General features: G+C 49.2%; 1 protein-coding gene across 9 annotated transcripts in view; it reads left to right on the top strand.

Annotated features, from left to right (window-relative positions):
* Positions 1 to 23,202, top strand: part of ZC3H7B (zinc finger CCCH-type containing 7B) — a 49,601-nt gene that overhangs the window by 17,510 nt on the left and 8,889 nt on the right. For 5 of the 9 annotated variants that reach the window (XM_075709632.1, XM_075709645.1, XM_075709611.1 and 2 more), the window contains exons 9-18: positions 3,283 to 3,542; positions 4,457 to 4,805; positions 5,775 to 5,884; positions 6,764 to 6,926; positions 7,012 to 7,173; positions 8,036 to 8,241; positions 11,734 to 11,834; positions 12,520 to 12,701; positions 16,504 to 16,598; positions 22,099 to 22,232. In XM_075709632.1, the coding sequence (XP_075565747.1) occupies positions 3,283 to 3,542; positions 4,457 to 4,805; positions 5,775 to 5,884; positions 6,764 to 6,926; positions 7,012 to 7,173; positions 8,036 to 8,241; positions 11,734 to 11,834; positions 12,520 to 12,701; positions 16,504 to 16,598; positions 22,099 to 22,232 (1,762 nt within the window). The remainder of the gene's footprint in view (positions 1 to 3,282; positions 3,543 to 4,456; positions 4,806 to 5,774; positions 5,885 to 6,763; positions 6,927 to 7,011; positions 7,174 to 8,035; positions 8,242 to 11,733; positions 11,835 to 12,519; positions 12,702 to 16,503; positions 16,599 to 22,098; positions 22,233 to 23,202) is intronic. The other 4 variants (XM_075709621.1, XM_075709656.1, XM_075709651.1 and 1 more) reach the window with 4 other exon arrangements.

Genomic DNA, 23,202 nt, shown 5'->3' with positions numbered 1-23,202 from the left:
CTACATGCAATCATGAGACCCAGTTCTGTGAATTAAGGAGAGTTTTTCACATTATCCTGCTGTGCTAAAATCAGCTGGACTCCTACTGCAGAATGAAGAGTGACTGCATTCAGTAAGCTCTTTATCTAATCAAGGTTCAGTGTAAAAACAGCATGCCGCCTTTGCTGCAGTTCAGGCAGAGAGAACCTTTACTGCCGGGAAGTCTTTTCAAAAGCACTGAAATCACATGTTATCCTATTGCCCTGAGAGTGGTGTGCCACCAGGAGGGCTCTGGGTGCTGGGTACCTCAAGAGTGTCAGATTCAAAGCTTTTTTAGCAAGTTTTTGTTGTTGTTGTTTTGTTTTGTTTCATTTTTAAAATGCAGACTCCTGAAGCTCCTTCCCCCATGCTTTGCTTGAAGTCATCTGATTAACTCAGCCCTGCACAGATCATGGCTCAGATCTGGTTCAGCATGGCCTTTGGCCTGCTAATGCACTAGGGAACCGCTGCTGTTTTGGGAAGCTGGAAACAGGGCTTTTAAAAGCACTGTACTTGCCCCTCTGGGACAGGCAGGTTTATGGCCAGAGAAGCTACCAGATGGGGGGGCATGGTATGAGAGACTCCATTTTGGGGAGCAGATGGATGAGACCCTCATTGAGCTTATAATAATAATACGTGGGGCTTAGGGTCATGGTGGTGGCAGAAATCAGAGGGAGGCAGGTGAGGGCTTGTGATCTGCTCATCAAAGAAGGCTGTTTTATTTTTTTAAGATGGAGCAAACATTAGGTGAATGCAGGAGGTGCATGAGCTTTCTGGAAGGGAGAGTACATGAGAGGTGGGTATGAGTGAGGTTAGCAGATGGGGTGTCCTGAGGAAAGCAGGGAAAGGAGGGATATGAGAAAAGTCTGGACAGAGGGGGTTGGGAGGAAGTGACTGAAGGAATGACAGGGTTTGAGTGGTCAGGGAGAGGGGAGCAGACATCTCCCCTCTGCCCCTTGCAAGTAGTGGAACCTGTTGGTCCCTACTCTTCTCCTCACCCTTCACATGCACTGACCTGTGGAGGGTCCCATATCATTCTCTGCCTTTTGGTCATGTGTTCAGCTTTTGAGGGTTTTGGGCGTCTTAGGGTGTGTGAGGGCCTCTTTCCTCTGCTTCCCAGTCTGAGTGGAAACCAGAGGGCCTCGTTCATTCCTCAGAGAAGGTCTGAACTTCTGGATCCTTTAGGGCTCTGTCACTGTGAACCCTTTTGCTCCCCCCTGCCTGTGTCCCTGGCCCTTCCAGCATGTCCTGAACTACTTCTTGGCCCCTGGAGGGATCTTGGCCATATTCCAGGTTTAAACATCTGAAAAATGGGAAGGCACAAGTTGTCCCTTTGTACTGAAGGAAATCTGGCCAGGCTACCTGCGATGAGGCCAGCACTGAGGGAAGCTGGATGGCTGGCTTCCGAGTGCGGCTTGGGGGCCCACGCCAAAGGGAGACGAGCTGAGAGAAGTCATCGCAAAGGGGGCATGGGGTTGGAGCTGCAAAACTGAGGACATTTACAGCCTTCCTTTGAGCCACTGCCTGTGGGGAATGTGTCCAGCTGCAGCACTGAAAACCTGTGTTGGATCCCATAAGATACAACATGTGTTTTCCTTCGATCACATACATGAGGCTGTGGAGAGGGACCTGTGTCTGTCCCTTGCCGCTTCCCCCTGCTTTCCCTGCCTTTTGTCACAGCTTGGCCTCCAGGGCCTTGCACAGTGACCTTGGCTGTGGTCCATCCACATGGACCACTCGCAACAAATGCCAGAGGAAAGGTTGCAGGGGGTGGTGGTGTGCTCCTAGTGGGGTTAGAGATAAGGGGGCCTGCATGTGTGTGTCTTCTCTGCTGTTTTGTTCAGGACTTGGGGGTTTGCAGGAGTTGCTGATTTGATGAGTTGTCTAAGAAGGGCACCAGGACAGTCCTCGGTCAGTGAACGTGTGGTGTAGAGGATAGCAACATGGCTCACTCGCCCAGTCCCAGTTAGAAAGGGTGGCTGAATTCTCGTGGGGGCTGAGTGAGCAGAGCTTGTACAGACAGGATGCAGCATTTCTTGCTGGATCAAGATTCGTGTCTCAGAAGCTTGCCTAGTTTCTTTCCCGTTCTTATCAGTCTTTTCAATAAGAGCTATTGTCTCTCCTTCCAAACTTTGCCTTGCTTATAGCTGTAGACCATTGTAGCTACAGTGTAGCCGCTGCTGTGTGGATGGAGAAGGTAGCATCTTTGTCTTATTTCTTTTCTTTTATTCCAGGACATCTACACAGGGGCAGAATTAAGGTAGTTTGGGTGCTTGGTTTGAGAACTGCAAATGTAACGCTGCATTTTCCAAATTTCTAACATTTGAACTTTTTTTTTTTAACCTTTAATTTTTTGAGAATAAAATGTTCTTCTGTGAAGAATATGTGCTTGTAATCTTAACTTCACCTAACAGAGGTCTATATTGCATGATGGGAACATCTTACCGTTTCAGTAATGTACTGAAGGCAAGGAAGAGGCAAGGAGGCCTTAGGAAATATCACTGCCTCTCTCCTGCCCCAACCCTGGCTCCACAAGTTCTCAAGGGGTTGTTTGCTGCTGAGGTGTTGAGAAGGAGTGTGGGCAGCAGCCTCCCACCTGCGGACATCAGGAAGTACTCAAGAGCAGGGAATTTACTTGGGTAAAGACAGCTGAGAGAGTCTGATGGGATTTTGGGGGGACACATTGTTAGCACAACCTGGTGTGAGCACCCAATTTCTGACTGTCTTCCCAGCAGGACCTTGTGTTTTTTATCTTCTGCCATTTAGGATGCCTGAGACTTTAGAGAGGGTGTGGAAGTAAGCAAGCTTTCGGCTGGGCTATCGAAGGTCCAAGGAGCAGAGAAGGCAGTGATCTCTGCCAAATGCATTAGTGAGGAACATTAAAGAAAACACCAGGTGGTGGGTTATAGAGAAATTGGATGATGTGCCCCTGGCCTTTAGTCCTGGCCACAGTGAATTCAGTAACTGCTCAGTCACAGGTTTTGTGTTGTTCCTGGTTACTGTACGTGCTTGCCAAATTCTGACAATCAGTCTGGGCACTGGCCCTTAGAGCTTATTTGAGCTATTGGGGAGCTATTGGGAACTGGGAAGAAAAATGAAAGGGCAAGAATTCTTCAGACCAGAGCCCCTCCTCTCGGAAAATTGGCATACTTGTTTTTTGTGATTTGATGGAGTTGTACAATATTGGTTTTGCCAGGCTGTGCTTTGCTTGTCCCCTGCAAGAGGCTCTCCTGGGTGACTGGCTCTGTTTCTCCCTCATCACAGACTGCTCTATGGACCTGCAGTGCCTCCCAGCTCCTGTGGCCACCTCCATCCCTGTGAGCGATGGGCTGGCCCCTTTGCCCTCTGACTCAGATGCAAAGGGCTTGCCTACCTCGCTCCCTGCTGCCAGCTTGCTCCCGTCTCCAGACTGTGTGTCCCTGCCAGTGCCTGAGAATGTGGAGGACTTCACAGATGGGGACATCATTGGGGAAGAACTGGACTCCCTCCTGGACTCCCTCGCCGAAGGGTCACCATACCCTCTAGTAAGACTGGGCACTGCATGGGTCCCCTGCTTCTTGTTCCAAATAGGTCCTTGGAACATGTGGGTGTGCATGCTGCCTCCCTGTCTTTCTGTCACTCTTTCCTCCTAGCTCTTCCTCTGGCAAAATTCATTCATTCCTTCCTTTATTTCTGCAACCGGCTTGTGAGTATCTAAAGAGTCCACCTCCAAGCCTGCTTTGCTGTGTGCAACTTCATGGAGCTGTCCCTCAAAAGGTACCCAAGATAGCCTTCCTCTGCCATCGCCTACCCCGGGCCTCTGGTATCAGTGGAGTTGAAGCAGGCCTGAGGGTAGAAATGAGTGTGCTGAAGCAGGAGTGATGGATGTGTTTTATACAGTGGGCATGCTCTAATCTCCTTGCATTTTGTGCAGGCTGCATTCAGCCTAAGCTCTTTGAACAGGTCTGGGAGCTGTAGAGACAATCTGTATTCACACTTATGTTGGATTTTAGTTGCCAGCATTGCTGATGTTATGTGAGCCAACTTGGGTCTGGAAGCAATATAATCATATTCATGCAGGAAGCCTCTTGAGCCAAAAAGCTCTGATGAGAGGTGCCACGAGTAATGGTCATTACTCTGACCTCGGCACTGTGTGTACTCAGCTGCACTGTTTCTTGACCTGAGCTGGTTTAAGTGCCCAGCACAGGGCTCTGCCTTGCAGACCGATGATCTCGGGTAGCCCAACACCTCCTCAGGGACCTTGGTCTAGACTGTGTGCAGTGTAGATAGATTGGAAGGTCTGTGGGAAGTCTGCAGGCGGTGGAGCTGCCGGGTATCCTTTTGCTTCAGATAATACAGCACGCACTTGAGTGGGAGCCTGTTGCTCTCTGTGTTCACTCATTCTCAGCTCCTCGTTCCTAATGTGCTGTTTATCCTCCCTCTTCCCAATTCCCCAAAGTCTCTGGTCCAGGGCACCATTCCCACCAACCTGCCAACGGAGATGCCCCAGCTGATCCCTGTGTTTCCGGGGGGAACTCCACTGCTGCCCCCAGTCGTGACAGCCAGCATCCCTGTCTCCACCCCGCTGCCACCTGCCTCCTTTGGCCTGGTCATGGATCCCACCAAGCAGCTCTCCTCCTCCTCTGTCCTGGATGCCTTTGAGGCCCCACCGGGTGGAAGTGGCGGCTCCACCTTAGATTCGCTGGATTCCCTGGATCTGCTCCCCTACACAGACTCACGGCTTGATGCCCTGGACTCCTTTGGGACAAGCAGAGGGTCACTGGATGCCTTGGATTCCTTTGCCATTGGTAGGTTCAGGGCTGATGGGGTTTCGTGCTGCTTTCCCTGTGAATGCATGCCAAAATTATTTCCTTCAGTGCTGAGGACATCTGTCATATAGCTCTGTCTGCCGGTGCTGCAGAATGGGAGTACAAATGTAGAACGTCTTGGACAGAGCAGCTGAATATGTCTAGCTCAGGAGTAATGAGAGAGGGTGTAGGTGTGTATAATCCCAGATAACCAGTATGTGCAAGGTGTGAAATCTTGGAGGAGAAAGGAACACAAAGGAATATAATCATGAGCGATGAGATTTAGACCTGGCTTGATATCCAGGACACCTCCCTTGGCAGAATTTGCTAGGCTACAACATGATTCCTCCACCCTTCCCAATGACTCTTTGACATTTTTGGACCAAATCTGCAAAATCCTGGTGACTGTTTTAGATCATATAGGACCTTGTTGGGCTGGGCAGAATGATAGAGGCCAAGGTGGATCTCTGCCATCTCTGGATTCAGGGCAGTGAGCGTTCTGTTGAATGGCGTACTGCACTATCATGTCACAAGGAGCAAAGCTGTGGAGGATGGTGAGCAAAGAGTAGGTCCCCTCCTGTCCCAGGAGGGAAGGCAGGCTTCTTCATGGCTAACTTGTCCCCAGTATTGCAGCAAGAGTATTTTGAGAAGAGCAGGGATTGCCCAGTCAGCACTTCAGCACTCAGATTCACCTCAGCATTGGGCTACCTTGGAGTTGCCACCTTGGGAGTGCCAGTGCTCAGCAACATAGAGTTGGGTTTAGTAGAGTTTGGGGAACAAGAAGGCCTTTCCTGGAGTTTTTCCAAGACTTAGAGAGGTGGTTTGGGGAACAAGTACTAAAATGTTATGAAATAAATAAAGCAAATTGATTTAATAAGCATTTGTTTGTCTTTTTGTGGGCAGAGCTGCCTCTGAAAGTGAAATGATTGTTTTTGTTTTGTGGGGCTTTTTTCCCCTTCTTTTGCCCAGAAGAAACTAGCCCTCAGGAACTGCGACACCCACCTGGCAGCCAAAAACCATCCCCCGTGGTGAGTGAGCCGCTCCCCTGTGCTGATGTCCCAAGGTGCTCTGGAGCCAAGGTAGTAGTGACTTGGGTGATGTAGGTAATTTGGGCCCCTCTTCTTAATCTGCCCCAGTGAGTGTTGCCTCCCATGTTGTGGCAAGGCAGGTAAAGGTTTCCCCAGAGTCAGCAGGAAGACGTTTGTTCCATCTTCATTTTTATCTGCAACTCAGCATATTGCCAAGGTAAACATGGTGTGACCTAGGCTGTAGGCTCAACAGGGGATCATGGAGGCCAGTGTCCTGCTATATCTGGCAGCCACATAACACTGAAGGATGGGGCGGAGTAAACCAGCTTTGTTTTAAAACTAGTGAGGTTCTTTGCTCCTCTCTGCCCCTGTCAGGAAGCTTTTCCAGATACACTGTCCTGCCCCTGTCCCAGTCTTGGAGGAAAAGGGAAGGATTATCTATGGTTAGCAAGCTTGTAACAAGACCTATTCTTAAGTTCTTGGTGTCCTGCTATCCCTGTTACTTCAATGTGGAGCCAAGTCTCTGTCCTCAGATTAATTTGCTCCCTGAAGACTCACAGATAAGTGGTTTGTTTTTTTCCCAGGCTGAGATAGGGTTGACTTGAGAGTCTTCAAATGCAGAGTTGGTTATGGTGGAAGGAATGGGAAGGAGTGATGGGGGCATTTTGTTCTGTGGCTCATGATAGAAAACTGAGGTCCCTTACCAAAACAGAAAGAGGCCCGTCTTTGAAGTGAACATACCATGCTGTTTATTATCTTTGAAAAGGTTGCATGCAGCTCTTTTGGAAATGTAGTTTCAGTTGTGAACATTTCGATGAGAGAGGAAACGAGGAAGGTTTTTGAGAGACTGGAATGGGTCAAGGGATTAGAGAGGTTTCTTACCCATGTGGTTGCAGAGCTGAGAAGAGAGGTACGTGTGTTTTCACTCAGGTCAGCCTTGGTGGAGTGAGTCACCCAGCTGTGCCCAAGGTCACCGAGCACCTGCTGTCCCAGCCGGAACCAGTAATGCCCAACACAGCCCTGCTGGTGAAGAACCCCCTGGCATCTACTCACATCTTCAAACAAGCCTGTCATATCTGCTACCCCAAAACAGGTGATGCGTTTGCTCTGCCACTCAGAGCGCTGGCCTGGGTTAGGGTTTGCCTTTCCCTGGGCTGATGGGCTATTCTCTCCTGCAGGGCCCAAGGCTGGCGATTACACCTATCGGGAAGGCTTGGAGCACAAGTGCAAGCGGGACATCCTGCTGGGCAGGCTGAAGAACTCGGAAGACAAGACCTGGAAGAGGATCCGTCCTCGCCCAACCAAAACCAACTTTGTAGGATCCTATTACCTGTGCAAAGGTGATCTGGAGGGGGTAGGGGTGTCAGTGGCTGGGAAGGGGCTGTACAGTGCATGCCAGGGGAGGTTGGGAGGGGACTTCCAGTTGGTATCACCTGCTGGTTTTGGGGTCTTCCTGTCCCATCAGTAGCCCATGGACCAGGAGGCTCAGTACAATGAAAGGCAATGAGCTCCCATGCTGTGGAGAGCAGGCAGCTTTTAAAGTGGTGGAGCAGAAGAGTTGCAAAGGGTGCTGTGCACAGCCAACTGCTCAGAACTGCCCTGTTGACACACGCTTTGCTGAGAACCTGCCTCCTGTAGACGTGCCTGCATTAGTGCCACTCCACCCAGCAGCCACATGGTAGGGCTGTGGTTCTGCCTAGGGGAAAAGCTCTCTCTGCCTGTTCCTTTGCTCCAGGCCATCCCTCTGTACATGCAGGCAATGTGACCAGATTGGGCACTGAGGCGGTGTCATTACAAAGTACCTAATGAGGTGGGGAGATTGCAGGAGCCAAGATATACAGTGCTCCTTAGTGGTGGGCTGCTAGGAGAACTTAATCTGGATTAGCTTTAAAAGGTGTTGGTTAAATTGTGATCTGTCCCTGACCAGTCACTGAATTAAAGCAGGCCTCCATTTTGAGACGCTTTCCACAACAGATGGCATTACTTGACATTGTCACCATTCAGTAGCTTGCATTAACTTTCCTGAATGTCTTGGTATAGACAGACTTGGGGGGAGATGTCTTTTCTTTTTTCTTTAACCCTGTGTTTTCTTGCTTTCAGCTCCTTGTGAGGTGTGGGCAGTGGGAGGAGACAAGAGAGAGTTTAGTTTCTGACTTGGCCGCCCTCCCTGTGTGGTGGTGTGTGCTGTTTGTTGCTTTGTAGATATGCTTAACAAGCAGGACTGTAAGTACGGGGATAACTGCACCTTCGCGTACCACCAGGAAGAGATCGACGTGTGGACGGAGGAGAGGAAGGGGACCCTCAACCGTGACCTCCTCTTTGACCCACTAGGTGGGATCAAGCAGAGCAGCCTCACCATTGCCAAGCTCCTCAAGGAACATCAGGGCATCTTCACCTTCCTCTGTGAGGTACGGAGCTGGCGGGAGGGAGCAGGCACCCTTCATTGTCTCCTCAGTATGTATCTGGACCACTGATATGTTCATAGTTACCATCACAGAAACATGGGATGACTCACACAACTGGTGCTGCAATGGATGGCTATAAACTCTTCAGAAGAGATAGGCAAGGAAGGAGAGGCAGTGGGGTAGCCCTGTATGTTAGGGAGTGTTTTGACTGTCAAGAGCTTAATGATGGTGATGACAGGGTTGAGTGTTTATGGGTAAGAATTAAGGGGAAGGCCAATAAGGCAGATATCATGGTGGAAATCTGTTATAGACCACCCAACCAGGATGAAGAGGCAGATGAAATACTCTATAAGTGGCTGGGAGAAGTCTCACAGTTGTTATCCCTTGTTCTCATGGGGGACTTCAACTTACCAGATGTCTGCTGGAAATACAATTCAGTGGAGAGGAAACAGTCTAGGAGGTTCCTGGAGTTTGTGGAAGATAACTTCCTGACACAGCCGGTGAGTGAGCCAACTAGGGAAGGCACCCTCTGGGCCTATTGTTTGTGAACAGAGAAGGACTTGTGGGTGATGTGATGGTTGGAGGCCATCTTAGGCATAGTGATCATGAAATTACAGAGTTTTCGATTCTTGGGGAAGTAAGGAGGGAGGTCAGCAGACCTGCCACCTTGGACTTCCAGAGGGCAGACTTTGGCCTGTTTTTGGGAGCCTGGTTGACAGAGTCTCTTGGGAGGCAGTCCTGAAGGGCAAAGGAGTGCAGGAAGGCTGGACATTCTTCAAGAAGGGAATCTTAAAGGTGCAGGAGCAGACTGTCCCCATGTGCGGAAAGACAAGCCTGCAGGAAAGAAGAGTGGCCTGGCTGAACAGGGAGTTTTGGCTGGAACTCAGGAAAAAAAGGAGAGTTTATGATCTTCGGAAGAAGTGGCAGGCAACTCAGGAGGACTACAAGGATGTCACAAGGTTATGCATGGAGAAAATGAGAAGGGCCAGAGCCCAACTAGAACTTAATCTGGTTACTGCCATAAAAGACAATAAAAAATGTTTCTATAAATACATTAGCAACAAAAGGAGGGCTAAGGAGAATCTCCATCCTTTACTGGATGTGGGGAGAAACATAGTGACAAAGGATAAGGCTGAGGTACTTAACACCTTCTTTGCCTCAGTCTGACTGGTTGTTCTCTGGGTACCCTGCCCCCTGAGCTGGAAGACAGGGATAGGGAACAGAATGAAGGCCCCATAATCCAAGGGGAAATGGTTACCAACCTGCTACACCACTTAGATGCAGACAAATCTATGGGGCCGGATGGGATCCACCCAAGGGTACTGAGGGAGCTGGCAGAAGCGCTCACCGAGCCACTTTCCATCATTTCTTAGCAGTCCTGGCTAACCGGGGAGGTCCCAGTTGACTGGAGGTTAGCAAATGTGATGCCCATCTACAAGAAGGGCTGGAATGAGGGTCCAGGGAACTACAGGCCTGTCAGTCTGACCTCCGTGCCAGCGAAGGTCATGGAGCAGATCATCTTGTGTGCCATCACATGGGATGTACAGGACAACCAGGTGATCAGGCCCAGTCAGCATGGGTTTATGAAAAGCAGGTCCTGCTTGACCAACCTGATCTCCTTCTGTGGCGAGGTGACCCACTTAGTGGATGAGGGAAAGGCTGTGGATGTTGTCTACCTAGACTTTAGTAAAGCCTTTGACACCTTTTCCCACAGCATTCTCCTGGAGAAACTGGCTGCTCATGGCTTGGACGGGTGTACTCTTTGCTGGGTAAAAAACTGGCTGGATGGCCAGGCCCAAAGAGTTGTGGTGAATGGAGTTAAATCCAGTTGGCGGCCAGTCATAAGTGGTGTTCCCCTGGGCTCAGTATTGGGGCCAGTTCTGTTTAATATCTTTATCAATGATCTGGATGAGGTGATCGAGTGCACCCTCACTAAGTTTGGAGATGACACCAAATTGGGTGGGAGTGTTGATCTGCTTGAGGGGAGGAAGGCTCTACAGAAGGGTCTGGACAGGCTGGATCAATGGGCCGATGCCAACTGTATGAGGTTCAACAAGGCCAAGTGCTGACTCCTGCTTTTGGGTCACAACCACCCCGTGCAGTGCTACAGGCTTGGGGAAGAGTGGCTGGAAAGCTGCCTGATGGAAAAGGACCTGGGGGTGCTGGTTGACAGGCAGCTGAATATGAGCTGGCAGTGTGCCCAGGTGGCCAAGAAAGCCAACAGCATCCTGGCTTGTATCAGGAGTAGTGTGGCCAGCAGGACTAGGGAAGTGATCGTCCCCCTGGACTCGGCACTGGTGAGGCCGCACCTTGAATACTGTGTTCAGTTTTGGGCCCCTCACTACAAGAAAGACATTGAGGTGCTGGAGCGTGTCCAGAGAAGGGCAGCGAAGCTGGTGAAGGGTCTAGAGCACAAGTCTTATGAGGAGCGGCTGAGAGAACTGGGGTTGTTTAGCCTGAAGAAAAGGAGGCTCAGGAGAGACCTTACCACTGTCTACAACTACCGGAAAGGAGGTTGCAGCCAAGTGGCTGTCGGTCTCTTCTCCCACATAACAAGGGATAGGACAAGAGGAAATGGCCTCAAGTTGTGCCAGGGGAGGTTTAGATTGGATATTAGGAAAAATTTCTTCATGGAAGGAGTTGTCAAGCATTGGAACAGGCTGCCCAGGGAAGTGGTTGAGTCACCATCCCTGGAGGTATTTAAAAAATGTGTAGATGCGGTGCTTAGGACATGGTTTAGTGGTGGACTTGGCAGTGCTGGGTTAACGGTTGGACTCAGTGATCTTAAAGGTCTTTTCCAACTTAAACAATTCTGTGATTCTGTGATTCTATATGCCCCAGCCAGTGCCCTGCTCCCAGAAGGGCAGTGAGCAGTGGATGCAGCTGTGTAGGAGAAAGGAGAGGTAGTTTTCCTCCTTAGTCCTGTAGCTGCACCAGGTGCACACAGCCTCAGGGAATCACCTGTCTCTTCCTCTGTCTTGAGGTGTTGCTTTGAATTGTAATTGAGCCCCAGCTACTTTAGAAATCAGAACCCCGTAATGCAACAAATTTCCAGTTGATGTCTGTGCTGAGCCACACAAGGATTGGCTCACACCATCTTGATGCTCTGCAGCAGAGAGTTCCCCACACTGGCAGTGGTACATGTAAAAGGACATGTTATTTGCTGTGAACTGGCTGTTCTTTTATTTCTCCCCATCATTTCCTCCTTGTTCTTGCTCTGTTGGCTAACTGGGGAACAATATGTGGCTCTGACCAAAATCTTTCCAACCACAATGGAAAATACCATTGAGAATAAGCCAAAAAACATTGTCTGGAAGCTTTTCCAAAAATTTGCTTGCTTTATTTTAAAGCCCTACCACAAAGTTTTCACCAGGCTTCTTCTAACTTTGAACATTAGAATAGGCTGGCTCTGGTTCTTCTTCCCCTTCCAAGTTAAGTGGCTCTGGTTCACTGCTCTCTAAGATTTTCCCAGCATGCTAATTCTTCTCTTCTCAGATTTGCTTTGACAGCAAACCCCGGATTATCAGCAAAGGGACCAAGGACACACCATCTGTCTGCTCCAACCTTTCTGCCAAACACAGTTTCCATGACAACAAGTGAGTGAATGTTTTTTGTGGTGATGGGAACAATCTCTCACAAGTCCAGCCAGTTTAACTCCAGGGCCCTGGTCTCTTTCTTTCTTTCCTCCCCATGTGTTCCAATCATAGGGCAGCTCAAAGCATAAATAGCACTGTGTGCTTCACCCTGCATGTTTGCTCCTGGTGCTGAGGGATTTCAGGCATCAGCAAAGCCCTTTGGAGTCAGCCTAAGTTCTCCATTGAGTTAATTTGCCTTTCAGTTTGGCCTTTACGTAAAGGTCAAACCGAAGTCTTCTAGCTCAGGATCCTGCCTCTGACTGGCTGGTAATGAATGTTTAGGAAAACAAATATAAGAAACATGTATAAGTACACAGTAATACAACCCTTCTGGTTCCTGGCAACCTGAGACTTAGGGACTTGCTGAGCCAGAGGAGTTGGTTTCTTTGCTGCATATTTTGAAATGTGTCTGATCTCTGAGCTTAAGCAGAGCATCACCCATGGGCTGAGGAGATTGAAAATACCTAGCTAGGGTTGATAGGGTGGGAAGGCAAGGGTTTGGTTTTCACAGTGGGAGTTTGCCTCTTCCAGAGTTGATTTTCTGTGTCTTTTGCCTGCCCAGTCAAATGTCTGAAAGTCACATGTAAGGAGGATGGGGTGCAGATTTGATCCTCTGGTGCTTCACATTTCTCTGGCCTGGCTGCAGGTGTCTGGTCCATATCGTGCGTTCCACCTCCCTGAAATACTCCAAGATCCGCCAGTTCCAGGAGCACTTCCAGTTTGATGTGTGCCGACATGAGGTGCGTTATGGCTGCCTGCGTGAGGACAGCTGCCACTTCGCTCATAGTTTCATCGAGCTCAAGGTCTGGCTGCTGCAGCAATATTCAGGTGGGTGTGACTTGGTGCAGGGCTGGTGATGTGTACACCTGAGTTTCCTCTGGTGTGTACCTGGGGCCAGTTGAGAAGGGGGAGATTTGGGAGTACTGAGAAGTTGTTGCTGACTTGTGCATATACTTACTCTGTCTCCTCAGGGATACAGAAAAGAGGGCCAAGGTGTTCTGTGAGATGATTTGGCCCTTGTCCCTTTACATGTGCTACTGTAATTTGCACACCAGGAAGCCTTTCCCTTAGGACCAGCTGCATAAGTTGAAATGATTATTAGGTAGGGCTGAATCCCCAGAGGTGTTTTGGTGCTTAAATCCTGTGCAAGACCCTAAATAGCAGTTGGGTCCCTGAGTGAGCATCTGGTGCAGTGAGAATGGCAGCATGCGCAGGTGACAAAGCAGTTATATAGAGGAAGGCTCTGCATCTCCAGTTTCTCTAAACAAATTCACCGTGACAAAGCAGTTATATAGAGGAGGGCTCTGCATCTCCAGTTTCTCTAAACAAATTCACCAACGGTGGGAAATGACAAGATACTTGGTGTTTCCCAAAAAGGCTTTGATGACGTACCTCTGAAGAGGCTATTGCAGAAATTATATTCAGGTCACTCATATGATGACACTGCCACATCTGGCACTTTCAGTTCTCTCTTTCTCTCTCTGACACATTGGAGGGTTTCTCTTGCTGCTCTCCTGTTAACTGAGTAGATGCTGGTCCACCCACAGTGCTACCTACCTCTGTTTTCACCACAGGGTCTTGTTTAGTGCAGAACCCAGCCTGGTAATGGGAGTACTTCAGAGGGGAAACACATTATGCATGTTTCTCACCATTCTTTGATGTAATTGGGGGCAATTTGTTTAATTTATTGTTCAAGCACCTGTTACTGTTGTTCAGTGCAGTCCTTGGCCTTGGCTTGGCTGATGAGGGACAGCGATGAACAAGTAGCACACTGTGGCAAATGCCATCTTTTATTCTTCTTGTTTGGCCTTGCTTACTTGTGACCACAGGAAATTAAAAAATTACTACACCAGAGCTTCTAAGACAGCATGTTGCATGTGAGTGGTAGGCCACCATTGCTGCCCTACATGCTTATGATACTGCCCATAGTACTCTGGGCACTCTAATATTCAAGGACCTTACTCTTTTTCCTGTCCCATTGTTGGTTTATTTTGGTTGGGTTTTTTTTTTTTAAAGAAAAAGTTTCTTTGCTCCCTCCTTCCCTCCCTCCCTATTCCTTCCTCTTCAGCCTGTAGAAGAAGTGGTTAGATTGATTTTGCTTCTTGCCTTCTTTACTTGAAGAACCGATTTCCAAAAGGGAAGCTGAGGAGATGCAACAAGCCATGAGTTTAGCTGCAGAGGTGGTCAGTAAGCCTTGTGCTTATTCCATCTTTTCCAAAAATGGGAGAGCCATCATCTTTTTGGGTGTTTTTTCTGCGGGGCTGCATATACAAGCCTGCTTTCCTTGTGAATTTGCCTTCCTGAAGTAGTAGTTTATTACCTCTCTTAAGTGTAGCCCTCATTATGGAAACAGAGATGAAAGGTAGTTGTCACCATTCTCTGGGAATGCTTTAGCTTTGGAGCAGAGAGTTTGATTTGGGCACCATTTGCTCGACAAGAATAGGAAAGGGGCATCGTTCATAGCAGCTTGCGTTTGAAACCAGTGGGCTGTTGCATTTCACAGCCATTTGAGCTTTTACAGAGCCTGTGGCTTTGTTCATAGGGATAAAGGATTGTATTAGTGGAGTAAAGGTTCCCAAGATCTGAAAATGTGGACAGGCAGGACTGTTTTTGTCTTCACTGTGGCTTTTCACAGACATATCTGGCTATCTTCCTCCATCAGTGGAAATCACAGAGTCTTTGTCCTCACTAATGATGTTGCAAAAGATGCTGAAATGTTGTAAGTAATCAACACATGGGCATTTTGGTTCCCAGATCATCTCTTTGGGACAGTTCATGCTTTGGAGACATCCTTTCATATTTGGGAAGGGGTTTTCTTCCCAACCACCACATTTCTAGAACGTATTGTTGAGTTAGTTCAGATTTCTCAGACTGGAAGGCGGCAGTCATTTGCTAAGAATTTCATTTGAAATTCAGTCTTATGATGAGCTGTATAAGCCTCTCCCATTGGTTCTGCACCCCAAGGATCACAGTGCAGGTGTGCAGAATGGAGAAGATGGGAGCTGCTTCAGCCCTTTCTCTGGCAGGTCCAGCGCAGCCCGTTAACTTTTTGCTGTGGTTTTCCCAGCTTTATAGTTTTTGTCCCCAAAGTACAGATCAGTGTTGTGTCCAGCCCTGGATTACTAGGACACAGAAGAGGGAGTTGCAATTTTTCTAACTCTACACGGTTTCTTCTGGGATTAATGGTTAAGAAGAAGAAAATGCACAAACAGCTCTGATCTGCGAGTAGTACCAGCTATGCAGCAGCTGCCATTTTGGAGGCCTGAGCAAATGTTCTCGAAGAATGGTAAAGTTCCCTGAATGCTTTTCACCTTGTCCAAGCTCTGTACAAACAGAAGTGTTGTCGCCTGTCAGGGACCTGGACAGCTGAAATCACAGATGGGGAAACTGAGGTCAGGAATGCTGTGACTTACCCAAGTTACACACAGCCTAAGCTGAGGTGAAAACTTGTGTTTGCTGACCCTTAAATTCTGCAACATGCTGGCTCCCAGATCAAAGATTGTGTCCATGTGGCATGCCTGGGGAACACCTCACTTCAATAATAAAAGCTGTAGGCAAAAGCAAAGCACGCAATTTTGCAACCTCTCTGTGCAGGGGGTGCTGCGTCAAGGCCATCCTCAGCACCCCACTTTTTGCAGTCAGCTGGCTGTTGTAAGATACTTGCTTCAGTTTGTTTCAGCAGCTATCTCTGGTCCTTTTAGCACTTAAATAACATGGCTCCTCGCATTGACCAGACACTTCCTATTCTTACATACTTTTCTCTTGCTGTTTAATGCTCTGAGAATCGTAGCGCCCATCTAACTGGTTGGTGCTGGCAGGGGCTGTTCCCTCACCACTTGAGCTGGTCAGGAGCTAATTCCTTAGATGAGGTCTGACCAATCCTTTTTCTTGTTGTCTGATGTTGCATTTCTGATTACTGAAACCTTGCAGATCTTTCCTTGCTGGTTACATACTAGCAGCTGTTCCTTGGTTGGTTTTGCACTGTTGGTCTTTCCTTGCTACCTTGATTGCACTTGGTGTTTGTGTTGAATTTCAACTTTCCTTTTCACCTATTGATTGATGGGCAGCCCCCACAAGTTGAAGTGTATAACAGGCTAATTAATCCCAGCAGGGATTAGGTGAGACTTCTGGGGTCTTAGAGATGCTAGATGTCTCAGTGGAATATCTGTGATCTTCCAAGCTAGTGGCAAAAACTCCAATATACAGTAGATCAACAGTAACAAAGCATTGTCTTCAGGGCCTTGGGTAGGATTTGTTCATATGGTGTTGGGGGACAGCCTTGGTCGTCAAGGTCTTGACCCCTAGTCAAGAATCATCATCTTGGAGGCAGCATCTGGGTCCTTTGCAGACAGCCTGAGCAGAATGCCAGGTCTGAATGAGCCCACAAGACCGAACTCTTCCCCTTTCATTTGGCTTGTGTGGAGAGAGGAGCTTCCTTAGCCTGTGCTTAAACACGTTGTGTGGTGGGTCCCCTCACAACGGATGTCCTGACATTACCAGTGGGACTGTTGGGAGCTGTCAGCCACACAGGGGTTGCTAAGCCCCAGCGTAGGAAGTCCTGCAACCCCTCCCTCCCTCTCTTCTCTTGGCCAAAGCAGGGTAGCTCAGTCCTGTCTCCTTTTGTTCCCAGGAATGACCCATGAAGATATTGTGCAGGAATCGAAGAAATACTGGCAGCAGATGGAAGCACATGCCAGCAAACCAGCGAACAGCATGGTAAGTAAGGTGCGTCTAGGGCTTGCAGCCTGGTTTTGCTCCCAGCTGTTCCAGCACTTTCTCTTCTTTTCTTCCCACTGCTGTGCCTGATAGGTCCCAGGCAGACCAGGCTGGCCATTGAGGAGGAAGACAGCTGAGAGCTTTCCTGGTTGCAGTGCTAGTGATGAGCTTTGTGCCTTGTTTTGCAGTGCTGTTATCTGCTCTGTGCAGTGGTGGGGTGAAGTCTCCAGAGCAGGGAGGGCAATGCGCAGACAATGATGCTTCCTGCGACACCTTGCTAGTGAAATTGGGAGACTTCAGGGACCATGGCCACATAGAGTGGGGATCACAGGTGTCCTGCTGCCCTTTGGTGGCCAGGGGACGATACGGCAGTTTGAAGGACTCTAAGAAATTACTCATGACCCACAGGACTGCTCTAAACACGGAGTGGGTGGAACTTGCAACTCAGGTGCTGTTGAGGCTGGGCAGAGATCTTGGTGGCGCTTTGCCAGGAGGAGGCTGTGAGCTGTGCCTCTCTGTGCCATGAGTCTCTCAGTGCGGGAGAAGGTGCCTCTGGCTGCACCCTCCAGCACTGCCAAGAGCTTTATCTGGAGCAGTGTGTTATAAGCAAAAGGCACCTCTTTGTTTGCTTTCTTCCAACGTGTTGGCTACAGGTGGTGCTGCCTTATCCTTCTTTTTCCCTAGGGGGGTGTTCTGTAGTGTAGGAGCAGAGCCCACCCAGTGAGGACAATTCTCAGCCCAGCCCTGAGGTTGAACTAAAGCAGTTTTGCCATTTGAACAGGGAGTTTTTTGTTCTTGAATTACTTTCAGAAGATAACATCTGATGAGATGAGAAATTTCATGCCTCCTAGCAAGCTCTCAGGCGTAGGAGCAATTCTCTCCCCTGCAAAATGGTGGGGAAAATGTTGTGACCCCTTTTTGTTCCCATTTGACAGCTTGCTTTCCTGTTGTGGAGGCCTGAGCTCACCACCACTTGGCCTGTGCCTTACTGTCAGAGCAAGGGTGCTTCGCCTTTGTCTGGGACCTTTCACCCAGGATTCCCTCTGCAGAGACTAGCACTGAGTGCAGCCTGTGAGCACCCTGCAGAGGAGTTGTTTTATAGGAAAGGGATCCAAGCCACTCACTCAGCTTTTTTTGGTTAGGTTATGGGCCAGCAGAAGTGTTCTGAAGGCTGTAGGGCACTGATGCTGGGGAAAAGCAGGTCTGATGGGCATGTGTTAGCCTAACAGGAAAGATGCAAGTGATTGCACTGATGCTTGCAGTGGACTCTGTGTCTACCTGTGTACTGGTTATGCTGCGTGAGATGAAGTCATCTTTGAGGAGATGCTCAGCAACATACCTTTGTGTATGTTCTGTTGTGGTCTGAAATGGTTGAGGGAGAGGAATGGGAAGCAGCAGTCCAGAGTAACCAAGGTCTCTGGACCAAAGCTGTCTGACTTGCTTAAGGAATATGTTCTAGCCTCTCAGGAAGCTGAGAGGACAAGTTTCTAACAGCCAGTATTATATGAGAAGTGGCTATGATCTCTTTCTGCCTGGTGTGGGGACAGAGGCAGCTGCCTGCATCTCCACAGTGGAAGAAACTAAGTGTGAATTTGCAGACAGTAGTTGGATTTATATCAGCAATCTGTGCCCCACGGAGAGTGAAGTCTAGTGACTGGTTCTGTCCTACCTGCTGTGAATCTGTCTGCATTTTCCAGAAAGCTCTGTCTTGCCATTCTCGGTGCATAATCTGAGGATAAAAAAAGATAGATGGACAGCTGTTTTCCTGTAAGCTTCAAATTCACCTTTGTCTGGAGGTGTTGCTGTTGGAAGAACAAGTTGTTCGGCAGGCATGGTCAGAGCACGTGCTCTGAAGCACGTGGGATCTGGATGCTGAGTGAGGGTTTTATTTCTGGCTATGGTGGCTTGCAGGGGCAGAGGATCAGGAAGAGAAACGCTAGTGCCTGCTACATCAGCTGTCAGGGGATGGGCGGAGAGCTACAATTTCTGGGCCCTGTGGGCAGTGTTAGGGCTCGCGGCCAATGGCAAAATCTGGTTGCGCCCACAAATGCCTGTTGCGGAGCTGGAGTGCACCCTCCACCTTTCCAGGGCATCATTTTGTGTGGAGACGAAGCACCAGCCTTGTTGGTACAGTCAAAAAGCGCCTATCAGCAGCACCATCAGTTGTCTGTAGGGATTGGCAGCCTGGCACTGGCACTGTGCAGGGAGACAAGAGCTGAGTCAGCCAGATGCACGTGTTTGCAATAGCAGACTGTGGCTTTGGCATCAGCACGTATTCAGCCAGAGGACTGTGCTCTGGGATGAGATACTGACTTGCTGCCGAAGACCCCAGGGGCAGGATGAACGTATCTGTTGAGGGATGTTTACTTTTGCCATTATTTTCTCCCATCCAAGCAGGCTAATGTGACTCAGAGTTTTCTCAGCATCCTTCCAGCTTTTGAAGTTGGCTCCCTGGCAAAGACAACTTCCCAGGAGTGCTATAAAAGCAGACCCCTCCTTCCCACCAACCCCTGTGATCCACACTCGCCCTGGTGCCCTCTGGTCAGCAGAAGCAAAGTCACTCCCAGGGATTTTGCTGCAGTTTTGTCACAGCTGCCAGCTGGACTCAGTGGCTGGGGCTATGCAGTTGTGGAGAAAAGAGGCAGGCAGGCAGCATACAGTGACCCAGCAGCTGTGATGATGCAAGTCAGGATACTTAGCAACAAGTGGAATGTGAAGATATATCACTTGCTAAACATCTGCCAGGGATCTTGCACTTGGCCCCACAAATTTGGCCCCACAGAGGCTGCTGTAGGAGTAAACCCAGTGGCTGCAGGTGGAAGAGGCAGTCAGCAGGAGACACTGTTGTAGGTAGCTGGGGTTCCTTGACTCGCATCGTATCCCTGGGAACTGAGGGGTTTTAAGCCCTCTGTTTTTCTGGGTTTTGAGGGCTATTTTGTTTTACCTCACTAGCCAGTTGCAGGGCCCCCATAAAAACTGGCCTCAAAATTAGCAATTTAAGCAAGGAGAGGAAAGGAAAATCTCTAATAAGGGGTACTTACACCTAAGTACAGCCCACTTGGTTAGGTGGCTGAGTAACCTGCGCTCCTCATGTAGTCCCCCGAGGCACGTGGCTCCTCCAGAGAGCATTTCAGTATCGCTGAGAGGGGTTCCTGAAGTTGTGAGACATGATGGCCGTTCTGGGGCTGTTGCTTTCTGCAAAGCCTGAAGTGGAGAGCTGTTGCGCCAAAGACTTCTATTTATTTGGTTGCTGTGGTGCATAGCTAACACTATATTGTCTGGCTTCATAGCAAGGGGTGGTGCCACAGCCCGAGGCACTTTTGCCTGGCTTCGTCTGCTAGAGCCTCATGTGATACTAATTTCCACACTGTTGGTTATCAGCAGCTTGCCAGGTATGTGTCTTGCCTTTACAAATACAGTCATGTAGCAGCAACAACAGCAGCTTTGATTTTTCGCTTGGCTCCTAATGCCCTTGGGAGCCCACACACCCACTGGATTGACCAGCAGTTTGCATGACTCTGATAAAGAAATGCACAGGGCTTCTTTTGATTAAGAATTTGTGGAAAAAGCAGCCCAGATCATCAGAATTAGCTAAGAAACATTTTCTTTATCTCTGATCCGTTGTGCCTTCTGGAGCCACTTGATTTTTCATTTTGCTGGGTCAGTAAATTTGAGCTGAGCTTCCTGGCTGTGCTGAGAGATCTGTCGCCTGGAGGATTCTATGGTAGATAGCATTGGGCTGATAAAAGGGAATATGCCAGCAGTGCCATTTTATTACTTAGGCCTATAGGTTTAGTGGGTCAGTGGCGAGCTGTAGTGTAATTTTCGTTGGAGACAAGTGGAGATTAAAACTACTGTTCAAAGGCCACACGTCTGAGAGGGAGGCATCTTACTGCTTTCTGTGATATCCCAGGTCTCAACCCTGCTCATCCCACAGCCAGCCACTTTGGTGTGTACTCAGTAGCCACCAGCACTGGCAAAAGCTGACAGATGAACGAGAAGTCATGTGCTGGATGTCACCCACCAGAAAGGCTGTCCTGCAGGCGAGTAGGCCAGAATTGATGCTACTTTTCAAGAGAGATGATGGTTCTCTGGAAGGGTCCTTTTGCTGGGACATCCAGAGCAGCGATGGCCTCTTGTAGTCACCACAGGCAAAGGTCAGCTCTCTGGTCAGCTTTTCACAGCGATGGAGGACCCTTTGTATGTCAGCTCTGCTTCTCTGAAAGACTGGGTCTGGAGGATGCAGCGTGGCAGTCGATAGCTGGTGTGGCGTTTCCTGGGAGATGCTTTGATTCTGCACCACCTGTGCTTGCTCTTTTCCCTTTGCCGAGGGATGTGCATAGGGTCCACGCCACTGTTAATTGATTGCTGGCAGAAGCCTGCTCCTCAGGGATGTGTTTTGCCTGTCTGCTCCTTATTAAATGCTCAGAGTTAGAAGTCAAGGCATGGCAGCTGGGATGGGCTGCTTATGTGGTTAGCAGTCAGGGAGCTGTTTTACTCGTACATGACCTTTGTGCTTCACGGTTGGCTTGATGACCAGGATGTGATGTTCTTTTAGGTTCTTGCTTGTACCCTCACGTATTCCTGTGCCCAGGGCCACTGGCGTCCGGTCAGGTTTGCTCTCTGGTTTGGAAATGAACTGGAGACACCAGCCTCATGTCTTCCAGTGATGATACAAAACGTAAATGGCTTTCCAGAGATTTGCTCAGAATTCTAACATGAAGTAGCGGTGGTATGGGACTGGCTCCATTTTTTTACCCCTCCACAATCTGTTAGTCATAATCCCAAAAGAGCCTTCTCAAGGAGACAGGTAGAAGGCCAGTGAAGCCAAGTGGCTGAGAGGATATGAAATATGTGTATTGATGGCTGTACCTCTGTCCAGAGATCATGATTAACTGCCTGTGAGGTCTGGTGCAAAGGAACTGTGAGGGATGGAAACATGCCCAGAAATGGCTTTGAAGGGTATTAACAAGAGGACCCAGCTCTGACTTCAGTGTGTCAAATGCTAGGCGTGACATGAGCCTCTTGGTCCAAAAGAGGGAGGGGTGGGTCCTGCACTGTGGCACAGCTTGGCCTCCTCCCAGGGGGGCTCTGTCGGCTGTGCGACTGAGCCCTCTCCATGGGTAATGAGGGGGACATGGATTGCCCTCCCTGCAGGGAAGCGGGGATTAAGCGCTGGGACAGGTCTCGCAGAGCTTGCCTGTACATGGAGATATGCTGCAGGGGTTTCGCAGCCAGCCTCGGTCAGCGCTTGAAGCTGCCAGGCTGGCTGTGCTTTTGGCCAGACGTCAAAGCCCAGGAAATCATGCTGAAGCAAGCAGTGGTTTTGCTCCCGTCTGGTATCTCGATGGGTCACCAGCTAACACTGGCGAAGGAGACCTGGGCTGTTTCTGATTTAATCTGGCTTGTCGCTGGCACGCAGGTGTGCAGGGAGCCGCCAGCGTCTCTGTGGCAGTATGGGGGGTGCATTTTGGCTCTGTTTGCCTGAGGTTGTGGTTCTCTTCCCCAGGCTTCTCCCCGGGCTCCCACGTCAAGCACCTTTGACCTCCAGATGAAATTTGTTTGTGGCCAGTGCTGGAGGAATGGGCAGCTGGTGGAGCCAGATAAAGACCTCAAGTACTGTAGTGCCAAAGCCCGCCACTGGTGAGCAATGCAACCTTCTCTTTACCCCACCCCTTCTCAAGGGCAGGAATTTCTCCTCTTACCTTCTCCAGGGCTTCATTTGAACTCTTTAGAAGAGGCTGTAAGGTTTCCTAGCAGCCTCTTGCTGCTCGGGGTGTTTGTCACTATAGCAAGCATTGCGGATAGCTGTTTTCCAGTTCCCAGCTCTCTTCTTCACTGTTGTATTTGCTGCCAGCATTGTGTAGACTGTTACTCCTGGTGTGTGCAGTCCAGCTCCCACAATTCCCTCTTTTCCCAGTTGCTATCATTTCTTCTTAGCAAGGTCACTAAGGTAGTCCTTCTCTGCTTTTGTTTATACTCCTAGCTGTTTGCAGATGTCTCTCAGGTTGCTATTAGCAATGATTCCAGGTGTTCTGCTTGCTTTTAAATTAGTTTCCTTGGCTCTTTCATTGCTTCGGTTGCTCTTCTCTGATGCATGTCTTGTCTGTTTGCACCTCCTGGCTCCTTGGGGCCTGTGAGGATGTTTGGTGCGATAAGAAGAGGAATATCAGCTGGGAAGGCACCATTGGATCATGGAAACTGTGGCACCTCTCACCCAGGCAGCCTGGCAGGATAGGGTGGGAGGGTTTATAGGACTTCACTTCCCATAACACAAGCCACAAAGGCACAGTCCAGCATCCTATGGCAAATGTAAGACCTTTGATGAAAAAGAGACCGAAGCAGCAGTTGCTGGAGGAAGTGAGCAGGCAAGGATCAGTTCCTGGAATGGGAAGGATAACACCTCTTTGTGCAGCTGCTGAATAGAGCTGGGGGTTTTGCCCAGGGTATCTCCTGGTGATCGTTTGCTGGAGCTGCAGGAGAATGAATACTTTCTGGCACCTGATCATAAGGCGATGCTTGTAATGTCTTGCATTTCTACTGCACCTTTCAAACAGAAAATATTCCCAAATACTGATTGCACAAGAATTGTCTGTGTCAAAGGGTGGAGTGC

Source organism: Pelecanus crispus, chromosome 1 (genome assembly GCF_030463565.1).
Source record: "Pelecanus crispus isolate bPelCri1 chromosome 1, bPelCri1.pri, whole genome shotgun sequence".
NCBI lineage: Eukaryota > Metazoa > Chordata > Aves > Pelecaniformes > Pelecanidae > Pelecanus > Pelecanus crispus.
The sequence above is the reverse complement of the archived record's forward strand: the minus strand, read 5'-3'. Positions and strand labels throughout refer to the sequence as shown.